The following is a 14,466-nucleotide window of genomic DNA, read 5'->3' as shown; positions in this document are numbered from 1 at the left end:
AGTAGGTTTGTAGCTATCACTTACATGTTCTTTAGAAAAGGTACAGAAGGTTCTTTTGAAGATTTCATTATTTATATGTAAAATGTTTTTAAAAAATTCACCTGTAATTTTGAGAAATAAAATTACTACTAGTAATTACTACTAAGTCAAATGACAATACAGTTGCACTGTACCTATCTGGTCATCCTGTATTTTATTTTATTTTATCAAAATTAAATATTTAAGAAAAATTCTCAGAGAATTTTGTATGTAGATTCATTTCAGGTTCATCAGTTTCTGTGTCCCTCCRTTGATCTGTTCTGGTAACAATGTGCATGTTTGTGAAAGGGTAGATAGAAACAATAAAAGCTACATACTATTAAGGCAACATGTTTGATAGAAATTGGATTTTGAAAATACTCATTACTTTACTTGAATTCTTGGATTAATTATAAAATACAGCACATCAAAATTGCTATTCRTTTTTTGTTTGTTTAAGATCAAAAATCACTGTCTTTTATATTGTGAGATAATTATTCTGCTGGTAATCAAATACTGTAAATATGTTTTGTGATTTTTAGAGATCATTGTGCTGACTATCCTATAAATCTGAGTTGTATGCCAAACTGTTTAAATAATTTAAGATCATACTGGAATTTTTTTGCATGTTGCAAATTAGACAGTTCAAGGCTTATCTAACAGATTTTCCAGTATCAAGCTGTACCAGTTACTTCTTTATCTTTTCTCCTTGTCTATAGTGTATGATTGATCATAAAAGACTTCATTTTGTTTCATTCCATTTATAAACTGGAATATGAAAAGCATATTCAAGTCAATGACCACCACTTTCATGACATTTGGTAGCCACTTGATTTATTAGATTTTAGGGAAAAAAAATTGCTGAAGCCATGTACTGTGTTAGTAGAGACAGAATGGCRTGGATTTTTTTTCCTGTCATCTAGTAAAATTTCCATGAAACTGCTGAATAGTGAAAGAACCTTCTTGAAAGGTCTAGATTTGGATTTTTAGTTAAAGTTTCGCAGGATATATAATAAAGGGAAAAGTCTTTTGAAAGGTGGGGTTAAATTACATCATCAAATACTGAAAGGACTTGACAATGGAAATTGTTCTATATGGTGGATATTTTTACAAGGATACACATGCTTTTTATTTTGATTAATTATATAATTTTCTCAGCAAAATGTAAGCTATCTCCAAATTAAATAAGAACACTGAGTTGAAGTTCTGACTGAATATAGAAAGCTAATATTTTGAATTTAATTTAGTACTCCAAGTGATTTAAGTTTAGAAAAAAAAATTGTCAAGATATTTCCATATAGAAGAAGTATTTTTAATAAAGTTATGGAAAAAAAGTGAAATATTGAAAAGAATTAGGTTTTAAAAAATTGACATTTTGGTACTCCAGTGTGTTTTGTTTGCTCTTTGAAGAATGTCATCATTGAATGCTCACCTACAAATTCCAATTTTGAAACCTTAGTGTCTTTTCTTTCTTCTTTCTTCCTAGAGTAACTTAGGGAAATACTTGTTGCGCTTTCTCTTGAGTGTGATATGCCCACTTAAATACATAAAACTTATTAAAATTTATCTGTACACAAATACTCCAGACTCTGCAGAACAATATGAAGCAATTTCATTTAAGGAACAGAAAAATGTCATTTCAGTTAAAGATAATAAGAAAAAGCTCTGGTGAAAAACAATTGGGATATTACTTTTATTATCACATGTTAAATTTAACTTCTAAAGGTATGTTTGATTTAACTAGGAGAATTCACTATATGAAGTTGAATTATTTACAAATACATTATTACTTTACATGCCTAACAATTTTGTGATTTGATGGATTTTCATTGAACTTTTTGTTTGTAGTATAGTCTGTAGTGAACACTAACATTTCTTTTTGATTTGGAAAACTTTGGTACCTTGTATTACTGAAAGTAATACTACCTTGTAGTACTGAAAGCAGTTACAGGATCACTTTGCTGTTTAGGTAAAAATTATGACAGCTGAAATTTGCGATTCAGATAGCATTCATACATAACCAGCAGACTATGACTACTGCAAAAATATTCTAAACATTGAATGGAAATCAGTATCTCTTGCAACAATAGTCTTAGCTACAAATCCTGGAGCTTTAGATTTGCATTTTTATATGCCAATCAATTAGTATTAATCGTATAAAATAAGCTTATGATTTACATAACTGTAAGTATATTTGTTTTGTGTTAACACCTAAAGAAACGGAAAAAAATTATATAATGTTTATGTTTTGTTTTTAAAATTTTTAAAAAAGGAAGGTGAAAAAATCCGGATTAAAATTACATCACTTGGTCTTACTGAGTCACGAATTACATCAGATGAAACAATACAGCAGCTGTTTGTAGAATGCAGATTGAATAGTTTCCTTGCAGAGGAGACCCCACTGTCACTTCCAAAACCATTTGGTGGTCAGAGGATTCATTATAATTATAGCACTGGTAAGTCTGATGTGTTTCTGAGCAGGCGTGGTTCCTCTCTTAAATAATTCTGTCTGACAAAAATGCCTGCAATAAAACCTACTTCTTGTATATTATAGTTGCATTTCTCTATATGCCACCTCTACTTGCCTGTTTTCCAGATATATTGGGAAATACTAATTGTGATTTTTAASAAATTAGGTAAATACACAATTATCAAATGTAAAATGAAATGCTGAGGTCAGCTGGTGTATAAAACGGTAACATCACAACAGATTTAAATATGCTGGTAGCGCATAAATTTTAAAATTAGACTATACATAACTAAAATCTATATATTCATTTTAAAAGAGCAYGATTAACTGATTTTTCTATCAGTACATGATGATACAGCAAAAGAAAAAGATTCTAACCTGTACAACTGAAACACAGTTGAAAAGAGATCTGTAATTGAATTTCTTCACTACTTGCAAATTCTCAGCATTCTTTTAATCACAACTTTTTAACAGGGGAACTGATTCATCCATGTTTAATACTAATACATTGCCAATTCAAAATAGTTTATATTTACACTACTTGCATACATAGAACTATTGTAATAATTGATAATTCTCTTGTTAATTGTTTCCCCAGATATTTAATTGTATTTCAATTATTCATTAACTTTTTGTAAAAGAAAAATTTAAAAATAGAAATAAAAAATTTAAAAGTTTTATTTCATTGAAGATTTGGCATGAGTGCTTTGGTCTTGGACTTTTAGCTGAGAGCATTCTGGAATGGGTTAATAATTTTGCTATTTTTGACAAACCATTAATAGAGACATTCAAATTAAGCATTCTTCAAAAAATAATTTTGTAAAAGTGGCTTTGCAAAAATGGTGTTTTAGTCAAATCTTTAAAATTGCTACCATCTACAAACCTGATTTTCGAATGCAACTTGCCAAAGAATTCACTCATTTAGATCCTCCTCTTACTCATAAACTATTGGATCACTCTGTGTGTAGCTGAAGACTGAAGTGAATCAGCAATGTCACTTCAGYCATTGCTATGTTGGTATTGCCCACTTGAGAGGGAATATGGATGACAGATTTTTCTAGTCCATTGGTCTGGAGATTTCTCTTATTGAAATATTGTGGTATGAAAGGAGGATTAAATTACTGAGGCTGYCAAAAAGGATAAGATCTTTGCCATATATTCTCATTATCTCTAGCTTCCTTAGTGGAAGAAAATACAGTAAATCACTTCAGACACAAAGCAGTAAAGACCCTTGGCTTTTAAAATCATGCCTGCTATTACCATTAATAGCAAGTGACAGCTCTGTGACATGCTTAGATATTGCTTGTATCTTTTTTTGACAGTGTTCATATAAACCTGCCAGTGACACACCATTAGATGAAGATTCTAACATTTGATTCTGACATTGTTGTTTTTCTTTAGAAAATAAATGCTTTTTTTTGTTCTTCATGCTCTGTCTTCTAAAAGGTAAAACCAATTGATAACCAATTATATTATTTGCTTTGCAGTGATAAATGTGGATAAAGAAGATAACCATGCAGAAAGAGAGTATCTCAAGTCAATTCTTCTAAAGCCAGATCTACCTGCTGACAGGTACAGATTAATGCTGAAAACCTCTATTACAGGTCTTTGTAAATAATGCTTGTGGTTTACTTTTTTTGTTTGTCTTTACTGGCAAGGTAATCCTAAGTCGTAAGTAACTAACAAGAAAAAAATTGTTTTGGCTAGGAATGATGCTTGCATTCAGATGTGGCACCTAGTCTTGTTTCTTCTCTGRGTAGATGCATGTGGCATGGAATATTGCTACCTCATCTAATGCTTGTTCAGTGCTGTGGTTTAAGTTTGGGAAGGTTTTGTTTGGCTGGTTTGTTGATGGGTTTTTTAAACAACTTCATTTTCAAAAACAAGATTTTCTGGATTCTATCATCACTAGTCTGTCAGTAATTAATTTGAAAAGCACATATCTATGTGATGGTAGAGTAGTACATTWGTTGCTTTCTGAATTCAGAATACTAAAAGGAGTCTTAAGAACTACAGGAAGTGTTTCTTGGCCCCAGAATTTAAGTATATTCTACTAAAATTTAACAATAATGAGAATAAAATACTTCTTTTTTTCCCCCTGACAGATAATTTAGTTGCTAAAGAAATTTCCCTATCTAACCATCCAAGACCACACTGGCAGTCACACTTTACCACCTGAGCTGGAACTGAGGCCCCTTTGCAGCTACACCCCCCACACTGTCCCAGTCAGACCAGTTTCCCTCACCAACTCCAGTCCAGATTTCCCATCGCTGAGTCTAAGAGGTCCCAATCCTTAAAATAATTTAATTTTGTAGTAGTTAAAAAAGACAGTAACAGCTCAAGTTGGTGCCTCTGCAGAAGGACCCTGAACAAAGGMACCCCTGGTCTTTCATACGCTCACAGGACAGTCTGGGGGTTATCAGCTCCTGCCATGTCCCCAGGTGTCCCTCACCTGGCTGAGCCCAAAGTCTTGGGGGTTATTGGCTCCTGCTGTGTCTCTGAGTCCCTCCCCTGACTGGGCCACAGGTCCTTGGGCCCTTTGTTGTACCACGGGATGGCAGTTCACAGTCTTTTGCCTCKGGCTGGGCTCCTCCAGTGCTCAGCCTGCAGCTGCTCCTGAGCCACCTGCACTGGGTGGATTCCTCAACACAGTGAAAGAAAATAGCTGGTCTGTATGCTCTGATTTCCCCTATAAATACTTAGATATCTATACTGAATATTTTACAAACCTGAAGTAAAAATAAAGCAAAAAAATAAAGTAAAAGCAGTGAGCTTTTTCTCAGAAGAGAAGCATTCATATCTTACATGTGCCACCATACCACTACTGTCCCGTGTTACTGAGTTGGTTGTTTCCTGCAGTTATCAGAATGCCTGATTTGGCTTGTGCTGAAATTTCAATTCTGTGTTGAGTAAATAGGAAGGCAGAAGTTCATCAGTAGTCCCGTTTCCCATTTTTTCCTAGCAAGAGGATGTCAGGAAAATTAATTTACAAGCACCAGAGGTTTATGTCTAAAAAGGAGACAGAGGAGTTTTGCAACTTTGTTCATGAATAAAGGGAGAGGTCATGGACATTTCTCATGGGGTCTCTCAAATTCATAGAGGATGCAGCTTCTTTTATTCTAATTTCTTGGCCRCCGTTCCCTCTCTCTTTCTTTATTGGCTGAGGTACTTGAGAGGTACAGGTTCTTCAAAATGCCTAATGAAACCCTCTTCTATCATACATTTCCCCCTTTCAATATACATCTTTGTCTCTGCTCTTGTAGTGTATTAACATAGTCTGGGGTAAGTCAATCAGTGGAATTCTCATGGAAATCTTTTTTATTGTTTCTTTCTCAGTATTAGTCTTATCTTACTCTCAGAGTCAGTCTGTAAAGACACTCCCTTCTCATTCCTTTCAAGGATCCCCAAGAAACAAAATTTATGGAAAYATTRTGCGCATACACAAAACGTTTCCACCTCTATGCATTTTAAACTTGTAAAATGGTGTGGCTTTTAATTTTTTAATGGTTTTTAATTTGATTTTTAATCCTTTTTGAAGACAAAATACCTTTTTTTCTGTGCGTGTTTAGCCTGAAATTTACAGTGGTCAGTGATCCCCCAGAAGATGAACAGGATCTTGAATGTGAGGATATTGGGTTTGCTTATGTCAGTTTAAAAGAGATATTCCAGAAGCAAAGAGATATCATTGAGCAAGATATTGATGGTAAGTTTTAAAGATCACTTTCTTGTAAACTTCTATATCCTAAAATTTATTGAATTTGTACCTTGCTTTGCAGGCTTTACTGTGCAAGTAATTGACATTGTTTCAGTAAGAAATTCTTTAATACTAACTAATGACTTCCACATTTGTTTCCAAAAGTCTGCCTAAACTTTCTATTAGTGTTATTTCTTAAAGTCTGTTTAAAAAAAGACCCAAACCAAACAGCATTCTCATCTCATAGTAATTAGTTTATAAAATCTAAGAACTTTCAAGCCATGTCGACTACTACAATTCTTTTTTTTTCTATGACATACTTCATTGTGGTAGGATGATAAATATGTATTTTGTATAAAATGCTGTTTTGTATTAAAATTTATGTCAGCAATTTGTCATACTAATGTCARTATTTTATTTGAAATTACCCTCCGAGTACCTCAAGTCTGTGTCCTCCATATGAAATGTATGAGACAATATGAAATACTGGTTTTGGTTAGGAATCAGTTTTAGTGAGCACCCTTCTGTAACAGACTGGACCAAACTAGAGCAAGATAATGTGAGTAGGAAATATGGAATCTTCTATTTCCTAGGGTTATAAGATGCATTTYTATAATACTGTTAAAACTCAAGAAGGCTATTTGGTCCTTCTGTAGATGGTGAGGATAATATTCTCCTTGCACAGTTTCCTGTTCCCCATGGCAGCTGGTACATGGTTACCAATGGTACACTTTACCTTTTCCTCTCAATCCTCTTTCTCCACTGGGGTGAAGCTCAGTGAAGAAGCTGAAAGCACTTCTGTTATGAAAGAGTTGCTCTCCTCTCCCAGTAAGTGAACTAGTTTGATGACTGGATGCAGAGCACCCATGTTTGCAAGGTACCTTTTGCAATAGCAAGAGTTCTAGTGAGCCCCAGCAGAATACCAAGCTAATGTGACTTTATTACTTCTACTGCTGTATCTAATTCCTGCACCTTGAGCAATGGGGAGCTGAGTAATGAGGGAAAGAAACAGGCTTTCTTATCAATTCCCATTATCATGCATGATTTGCATCCATGCTCTTGCTAAAATACTCAAAATTACAGGAATGCAATGAGAAAACTTCTAAGAATCAAATCTCCATGGTTTGAAAAAATAATATACAGATTTGATGTATTTCCTGCTGTGGCTGAGCATTTAAGGTTTTCTCTGCCAATAATTTTTCTCCAAGTGCAAAAGTTCCTCCAAAAAGTATTTTGTAATCTCTTACTGGAAGATTGTTTTTGATCTGGAATTTATGACCACACCTTCCACTGTCATCATTCCCATTTGATAAGACTGATTAGTTATGTAAACAGTTTTTGAAAGTTACCTTTCATAAAACCCTTACAATTCCTAATCATCATCTGAGAGAATTATCTGGAACGACTGTTTTATTACTAGTCATTGTAAGCTAATCATTATCATGTAATGACAACTACTTCAATATTGTGAGGATTGTTTCTTCCCATAATCATCAGACATTTAAACTAATTTTTCGTTTATGTTAATTATATCCATGAAAATGATAATAGCTAGAAATACTTTTATTCTTTTTCCCTTCTGCACTTCTCCCCTTTCCTGCATACGCTGTGAAGTTTTTTTTTGGGTTGTTTTATTATTACATCCATAACATTTTCTGAAAGTTTAGATGTTTCAGAGAATTTAAATTAGTTTTATGTTAATRTATGTTAGATCATGACAAAATAATATACTGGTCATGGATGAAATCATTGTAAAGGATCAGTTAATAAGATCTGGGCACAGACATCTATTAAATGTATGGGCACAATAAACAGAATTCCTAAGTAATATTGTTGTACACATTCTCTGAGGTGGATATTGGTTTAAGGAAAAGTAATAAACCTGGACACAGGGAAATTCAGAGGGCGCTGCCACATGAAGATAAAATCATTCTTAAGTTAGATACCATAAACTTCATTTATTGTTTTTGTGGATTGCAACCATCTATCTTTTTCACATTTTGTTCCTTTCACTGCYGATTGTGTCAAAGTGGTTTATGTGAAATTTGAAGCAATTGAGTGAATGGCTAAGCAAGATGATCGATGAAAAAATACAACAGTCAAAAAATGTAACTGTGCATCTCAGAGATAACAGGACAGTATAAAAAGTCAAAAAGTAGAATTAGTGTTATCTTCTGATATAATTGCAAWTATCCTCCTCTTCTAAGTAAAAAGGATACTGTCCCCTAAATCTGCTCTTGAAGTTGACAGTTCACTGAGTGATTTGTCAAGGCTGATTTGGACCCCTCCATTATACAAAGTGTGGAAAACTCATTAATTGGTGTATTTTTACTTAAATTTGTTCCTATATATGTAGATACATCTTTGATAGAGTTTGGAACATCTTTACATATTGTAAAAAATTATTTATATAGACAATTATTATATTGATAGTTTTCTTTCTAAGTTAATTCCAACGCTAATACTTTTATTGATGCACATTCTAGTTCTAAGAGAGGTTAATTTCTAGTAGCCTGAGGACTTGAACTGGAAGATTTGTTTATTTATTTATTTATCCATTTTTAGCATATGCTAGGTGCCGTTCAATCTGTCCAAACAAAGGAAAGTTATAAAAACAAAATGAAATCTTAAGCTAAATAGCTAATGCTGTTTTCTGATGTTTCCTTTCTAGTTTTTGATTCACAAGATGCCAGTACTGTTATTGGAAAGCTTACAGTGACAGTGGAGGCCCTCCATGCACTGCGTTCAGTCCATGAAGAATGCAAAAATGACTAGGAGGCAGGAAAGGAGCATTTGCYTATAGAGGTTCTTGCTTCCAGTGTAAAGATATACTTGATGGTTCAAAAAAATGAGATCTTTGTCATTCTTACAGTATATTTAATGTAAAATGTGTATGAAAAATACGTTTGATTGGCAGGTGTAAAGTTCTGTACACTTTTCAGTCTGTTTTCTTATTTTTAAGGTCCTTGTTGAATCATACTTCAGGCTCTCAACACTTGATATTATCATGGTCTTAGTTCTAACAAAGTTTGCTTTCCAATGAAAGCTGCTTGTAAATTACCAGATACCAGTTGAGGGTATTTTGTCTAAGGAAAGAAGTGATGGTGAACCTTCAAACAGAAATGCTTGTACTTCTCTGTCACAGTATGATCTAACAATAGCGTTAGAAATTGCCTCAGGTAGTTTTTAGTCCAGGCACTGCAGGATTTGGTATTATGTTAAGCCATGTTTCTCAGGGCTGTATCCAACTTAGTCTGAAAACCTCCAAGGATGGGGATTGCTTAACTCACATTGTGCTTAATTGCACAACCTGTTCTGATGCCTGACTGTTTTCATAGAGRAAAAAAGAGATGCATTACACATTACTTCAATCCAAATTGAAGCAAAAGCTATATCTAAGCACATGGAACAGCTTTTGCACTTAACGTACCATCTAATAATTTAATTATTTGGWTTTTAATTCTAGGGATGGCATGTTTGTTATTTGTTTCAGCCATTTAATATTTTAAATGGCACAGAAATAAAAATAACAAAGCATTTTAGTGTTGATTTTCATGCTATGCAGTATGCCATCAAATTTTCATCCAGTTTTGTGAAGCAGTTGCCAAAAAATAGCAATTACTTTAACAATGCATTTTTGTTTCTGTAGATTTCAGTGGTAAACAATTTGTTGTGATTTATTCCTGGGTTTAGGGTTTTTTGTATTAGGCTTCGATTATTTGAACCACAAGGATAGCTGCAACAGTGMAAGACAGGTTTTGCACACAATCTAGCAATTATTTGTTTCACATTTATGTGGATTTGGACCATACTCTATTTTCTATTTAGACAAATTGTTATTCTTGTTAAATGCAAAATTATTTCCATATGTATTAAAGTCACAAGAACTGAACCATCCTTGAAAAAAATGTTGGAAAAATATGATCCTTCTACTACTACCAAAAAAGAATCAATAAAGTAAACTCTCTTTTGCATATTATAAACTAGTGGTTATTCTGATTGTCTACTCATAAGTATCAATATCTATACAAGCTGATAGCCTTTGACTTCAGTGGTAATGAACAACCAAAACTGTTTTACCAGAAAAAATAAAAGGAGACACCAATCAGCATCTGACTGCAAGCACAGGTACATGAACAATGGCTAAAAATGAGCAAACTTAAGAATTTCTGAAAATTCTTGCTTCATTTTGAAAACATTCTTTAACCTTCTTTCCTCTGCAATAAACATTGTAGTATACCAAAATCAGACTTTCCAATAGGTTGGTAATATCAACGGTATTGTGATAAACACATATTATTGTGCTGGCTTTCACAGATATTAAGATGTATGCTATGTATTGGGCATCATAATTTAATGCCTTTTTGTAGAAGTAGCTTAGTTAYGCAGACATAGTTGTGAAATAATCACTAATGCTTTTATTCTTTTGTAACTCAGATATAGCTGTAATAYAGCTGATGTTGTTTTAGAATACTTGTGGTTAAGTTGCAGTAACTGAAATATTATAGTTKGTGACTTAAACATTTCCATGAAGGACTTTTTGCGTATTACAGCAAAACTGTACAAAAGCTGCAGAGCGGGAAACCAAAGCCTTGAATGGGGCCCTGGCTGCACTGATCAAAGATAACTAACAACCCAGAGCTGGAGAAGAATACATTCACAAAGAGATCCTTTGGGGTCCCAGGGCTATCAGTTACTAAGTCAGCACAGACCCTGACACCAAAGGGTGGAAGGAAGAGAGGCTTGGGAATGTGTAGAGGAAAAGCCTTTGGTCAGAGGTTTTGGAACACCTGTCTTCTGCTGCGTGAAGGAACTCAGCTGAAGAGATCCCTGCTACAGACCCTTCCACTAACCACTGCCATCAGTTGAAACCACAGGGTCACACATGTGACCCTCAAAGCCATAAACACAACATCTGCACATGCTCTAAAAAGCRGATCAGAGAAGGTGCTATGCTAAAAGTTCCTGGAAAAGTTTGAATATGCATAAATGCCTATGAATAGGCATTAAGCTGATGCAATATGACAAGTATTGTTATAAACTCTCCAGACTCCTARTGAAAATGAGCCAAAAAGAGAAAGTTTATTTGAGAATCCAAAAAGCCACAGAGCAAGCGTATACAACAACACAGGACTGCTGGCTGCTTGGCTGCTCGCCAAAACGCCCAGAGAGGCAGTGGGCACTGCCTTTTATGCCCCCCAGYCATAAGCACGTGTATGTTACTTTTCCATAGTTGCCGCCCTGCGCTGTCCCTCCCTGGCGCAGGCGCACTCCTCCTGAGTGTGTTAACTCGTGTTTCCATTGGTCCTGCCCTGGGGCTGCCGCTCTTCTGATTGGTCGAGGCAGTTGCTGTGGCTGTGTCCTCATTGGCTGCAGCCCAAAGTAACTAAACTTCCATGTAACTGTTCCCCTCATTGAAATGCAAGACTGACCTGTCCCAAAAGCAACCCTCTACAATAACTTAAGTACAATTCAAGTCAATATTTACAAAAAAAAAAATCATAAATCCAACATTAAATTATACAATACTGTGAAAGCCAAATTCTACAAAACTTGTTTATTAAATAAAAGTACTTAAAGAGGTCTCCGTCAATACGTGTGCTTTTTGGCAGATTGCCAAGCACCTGGTGCCATATTCTTTGCTTTATTGTTCTGTCCCCTACTGTCCTTTATTAAACTTTTCAATTGTAASAGGACAGTGAACCTCATTTTTTGCAGTATGATTTACGTTCTAGATTAAATGTACAAAAATTGATCTATTAATAAAACTGTATATCCTAGTTGACCCAGGTGATCCAAAAATCCCATGTCTTCCCTAGRTCAATGTATGAAGTTTCTTTATTGTCTCTTTAAAACTCGGCAGCCAGGAAGTAGCACTTCAGTGTTTTAACCTGATTCCCGGAAGGGGCAGTGATCATTTAAAACCAGGGAACGGAGACCCACAACCCCCATTAGTTCTACTTAGGCTTGGGATAGTTTGGCAAGATCTTCACTGCGGGCACCTGCTGAGGAGGGGGAGGGCCTACCCGACTCTGCTGGAGACGCTTCTTCAGACTTCGCTCCATTGCCTGCAGCCACTGCTGCCAGGGCCGCTTACAGCCGCTGCCCAGGAAGTGGCATTCTGCAATCCCCAAATGCCGACAGGATGGCCATCGCTTCGGAGAGCCCCTGCCAGCTGGCATGGAGCGGGCAGCCCCGCAGCAGTGACTCCTTTTTGGACAAAAGCAGCTCTTCAGGTTTTGTTTTGTCCCTGTCCCACATTGGTTGGTTGGTTGGTTGGTTGGTTGGTTGGTTGGTTGGTTGGTTGGTTGGTTGGTTGGTCGGTTGGTTGGTTGGGGGAACGGAGATGGGTGTGGAGCCATGGAGGCTCAATTACCCTGTTGTTGCTTTGTTCTCTCGCTTGGCCACGTAGTCCGGAGGCGGGAGCTTCTCCACCATGTGGTCTTTGCCCTTCAGGCCATTTGGGCCCCTGAGCAGAAGCCGCCTTGGTCTCTGTTCCCTGAGTGAGGGCAACCGTGGCTCAGAACCTTTTGCCTTGTGGTATTGCTGTTGTCTTAGTTATTGCTCTATCTAKTTTAATAAACTCTTATGATACAGGGGACTGAAAGTTACAGGGGAACTGAGAGTTGATTAGTAAGTGCTGGCTAAACTTGATTTTTAACAATCACTTGTTTAGCATTTTGCTGAACTGAGGCAAGGTGGAGGAAAATGTTAGTGTTATTGAATACATATTATAGCGTTTGCTTTCAGAGATACCCAGATGAGTGCTATGTGTACAATGTTGCCTTTTTTGCATAAGTAGTTTAATTATGCAGACACAGTGGTGAAATAATCACTGGTGGGTTTGTTTTTCTTTTGTAACTCAGATACAGTTATAGAATACTTGTGGTTAAACTGAAGTGTTATGACTTGTGACTTAAACATTTCCGTAAAGGACATTTTTCATAYTATAGCAAAACTATACAAAAGCTGCAAGGAAAATCTCCAAAAATCCCTGAATTAGGCCSTGGCGGCAGTGGTCCTTAAAGATAAGAAGCAGCTCAGAGCTGGGGAAAAGGATGCATGCATTCACAAAGATATCACGATGCTYAGCACCTTCGGGGTGGGGAKGCCATCGCCCCAGGGCTATCAACTGCCAGGCCAGCACAGASCCTGACAGCSAAAGGGTGGGGGTGGAAGGAACAGAGGCTTTGGGATGTGTAGTGAAAAGTCTGGTCAGAGCTCATGGAACGTCCACCCTCTGCTGCRCAAAGGGGTCTGGCTGGTGGGACCCCAACTTTCGGATGGGATTATCTGCATGGACAACCCAGGGGCCCCTGCKACGGACACTTCCCTATCAACAACTGTCATCTACTGAAACACGGAACACGGAACAGGGGGCTACACCGGAGGAGGTGCCATGCTAAACAGTTCCTGGAAAAGTTTGAATATGCATAAATGCCTATGAATAGGCATTAAGATGATACAATACAAAATATATTTAAAGATGTCTCTTGTCAATACCAGGGATACCTCTGGCAAACGGCCAAGCACCTGGTGCCCCCTCTGGCACAATATCCTTTTGCTTTCTGTCCCCTATTGTCATTTATTAAACKTTTACATTTTAACAGGAGAGTGAACTTCACATTAGGAGTTTTAAATTTTAACAGGAGAGTTTTTTTCATTAGGCAAGACCAGAGATAAGCAGGATGGGGAGAATGCAGGGCCAAAAGATAAGAGGAACATCTGTGACTTGGTTCCTGTCCCCTGGACCCCTAGACTRGCCAGAGCTGGCCTCAGGACTTGGATTGAAGCCAAGAGATGAGGAGGCACGCGCAAGAAAGCAAGGTCAAAAGTTTAACCCTCGAGGAAGAGTATGGAAGCCCCTTACTCTTATCCTGGAAGACCCCTGCCCACGACCCCCAGGAAGCACTGCGCAAGTGCAATAACTGTTCAAGCTTACTAYAATACAAAGCGGGGAAGGTCATGAATATGTATAGGTGTGTTGCAAAACTTGATGCACATGTAACTTGTAACCTGATACATATACCAAGCTGGATGCCGCTGAGGGGCACGCATGATTTTGGAGGAGTGATCCCCTGTGCATCCGCTAGCGTAATAAACATACCTACTTTATAACCCTTCTGGCTATAGAGTCCTTATTCCACATGTCAGTTACTTTTCACTTACATCTTCTCTCATTTGTCTCTACTTGCTAAYAGAGAGGTTGAGAACTAATTGGAGGTAATTTATTTCAAAGTCTCCATCCTGTAAAATTGTCTTCAACTAGGACATAGTATCAGAT

At 36.5% G+C, this 14,466-nt stretch overlaps 1 protein-coding gene across 10 annotated transcripts in view; it reads left to right on the top strand.

The window, feature by feature from the left end:
• Positions 1–12,428, top strand: part of RPGRIP1L (RPGRIP1 like) — a 61,752-nt gene extending 49,324 nt beyond the window's left edge. For 8 of the 10 annotated variants that reach the window (XM_057375007.1, XM_057375010.1, XM_057375012.1 and 5 more), the window contains 4 exons: positions 2,291–2,474; positions 3,976–4,060; positions 6,058–6,191; positions 8,854–12,425. In XM_057375007.1, coding sequence (XP_057230990.1) covers positions 2,291–2,474; positions 3,976–4,060; positions 6,058–6,191; positions 8,854–8,957 — 507 coding nt within the window. In that variant the 3' untranslated portion in view covers positions 8,958–12,425. Of the gene's footprint in view, positions 1–1,504; positions 1,715–2,290; positions 2,475–3,975; positions 4,061–6,057; positions 6,192–8,853 lie in introns of those variants that run through there. The other 2 variants (XM_057375014.1, XM_057375013.1) reach the window with 2 other exon arrangements.
• The last annotated feature ends 2,038 nt before the right edge of the window (positions 12,429–14,466 follow it).

This window comes from Malurus melanocephalus, unplaced genomic scaffold, assembly GCF_030028575.1.
Source record: "Malurus melanocephalus ecotype Western Australia unplaced genomic scaffold, MMel_1.1 scaffold_237, whole genome shotgun sequence".
Taxonomy (NCBI): domain Eukaryota; kingdom Metazoa; phylum Chordata; class Aves; order Passeriformes; family Maluridae; genus Malurus; species Malurus melanocephalus.
The sequence above is the reverse complement of the archived record's forward strand: the minus strand, read 5'-3'. Positions and strand labels throughout refer to the sequence as shown.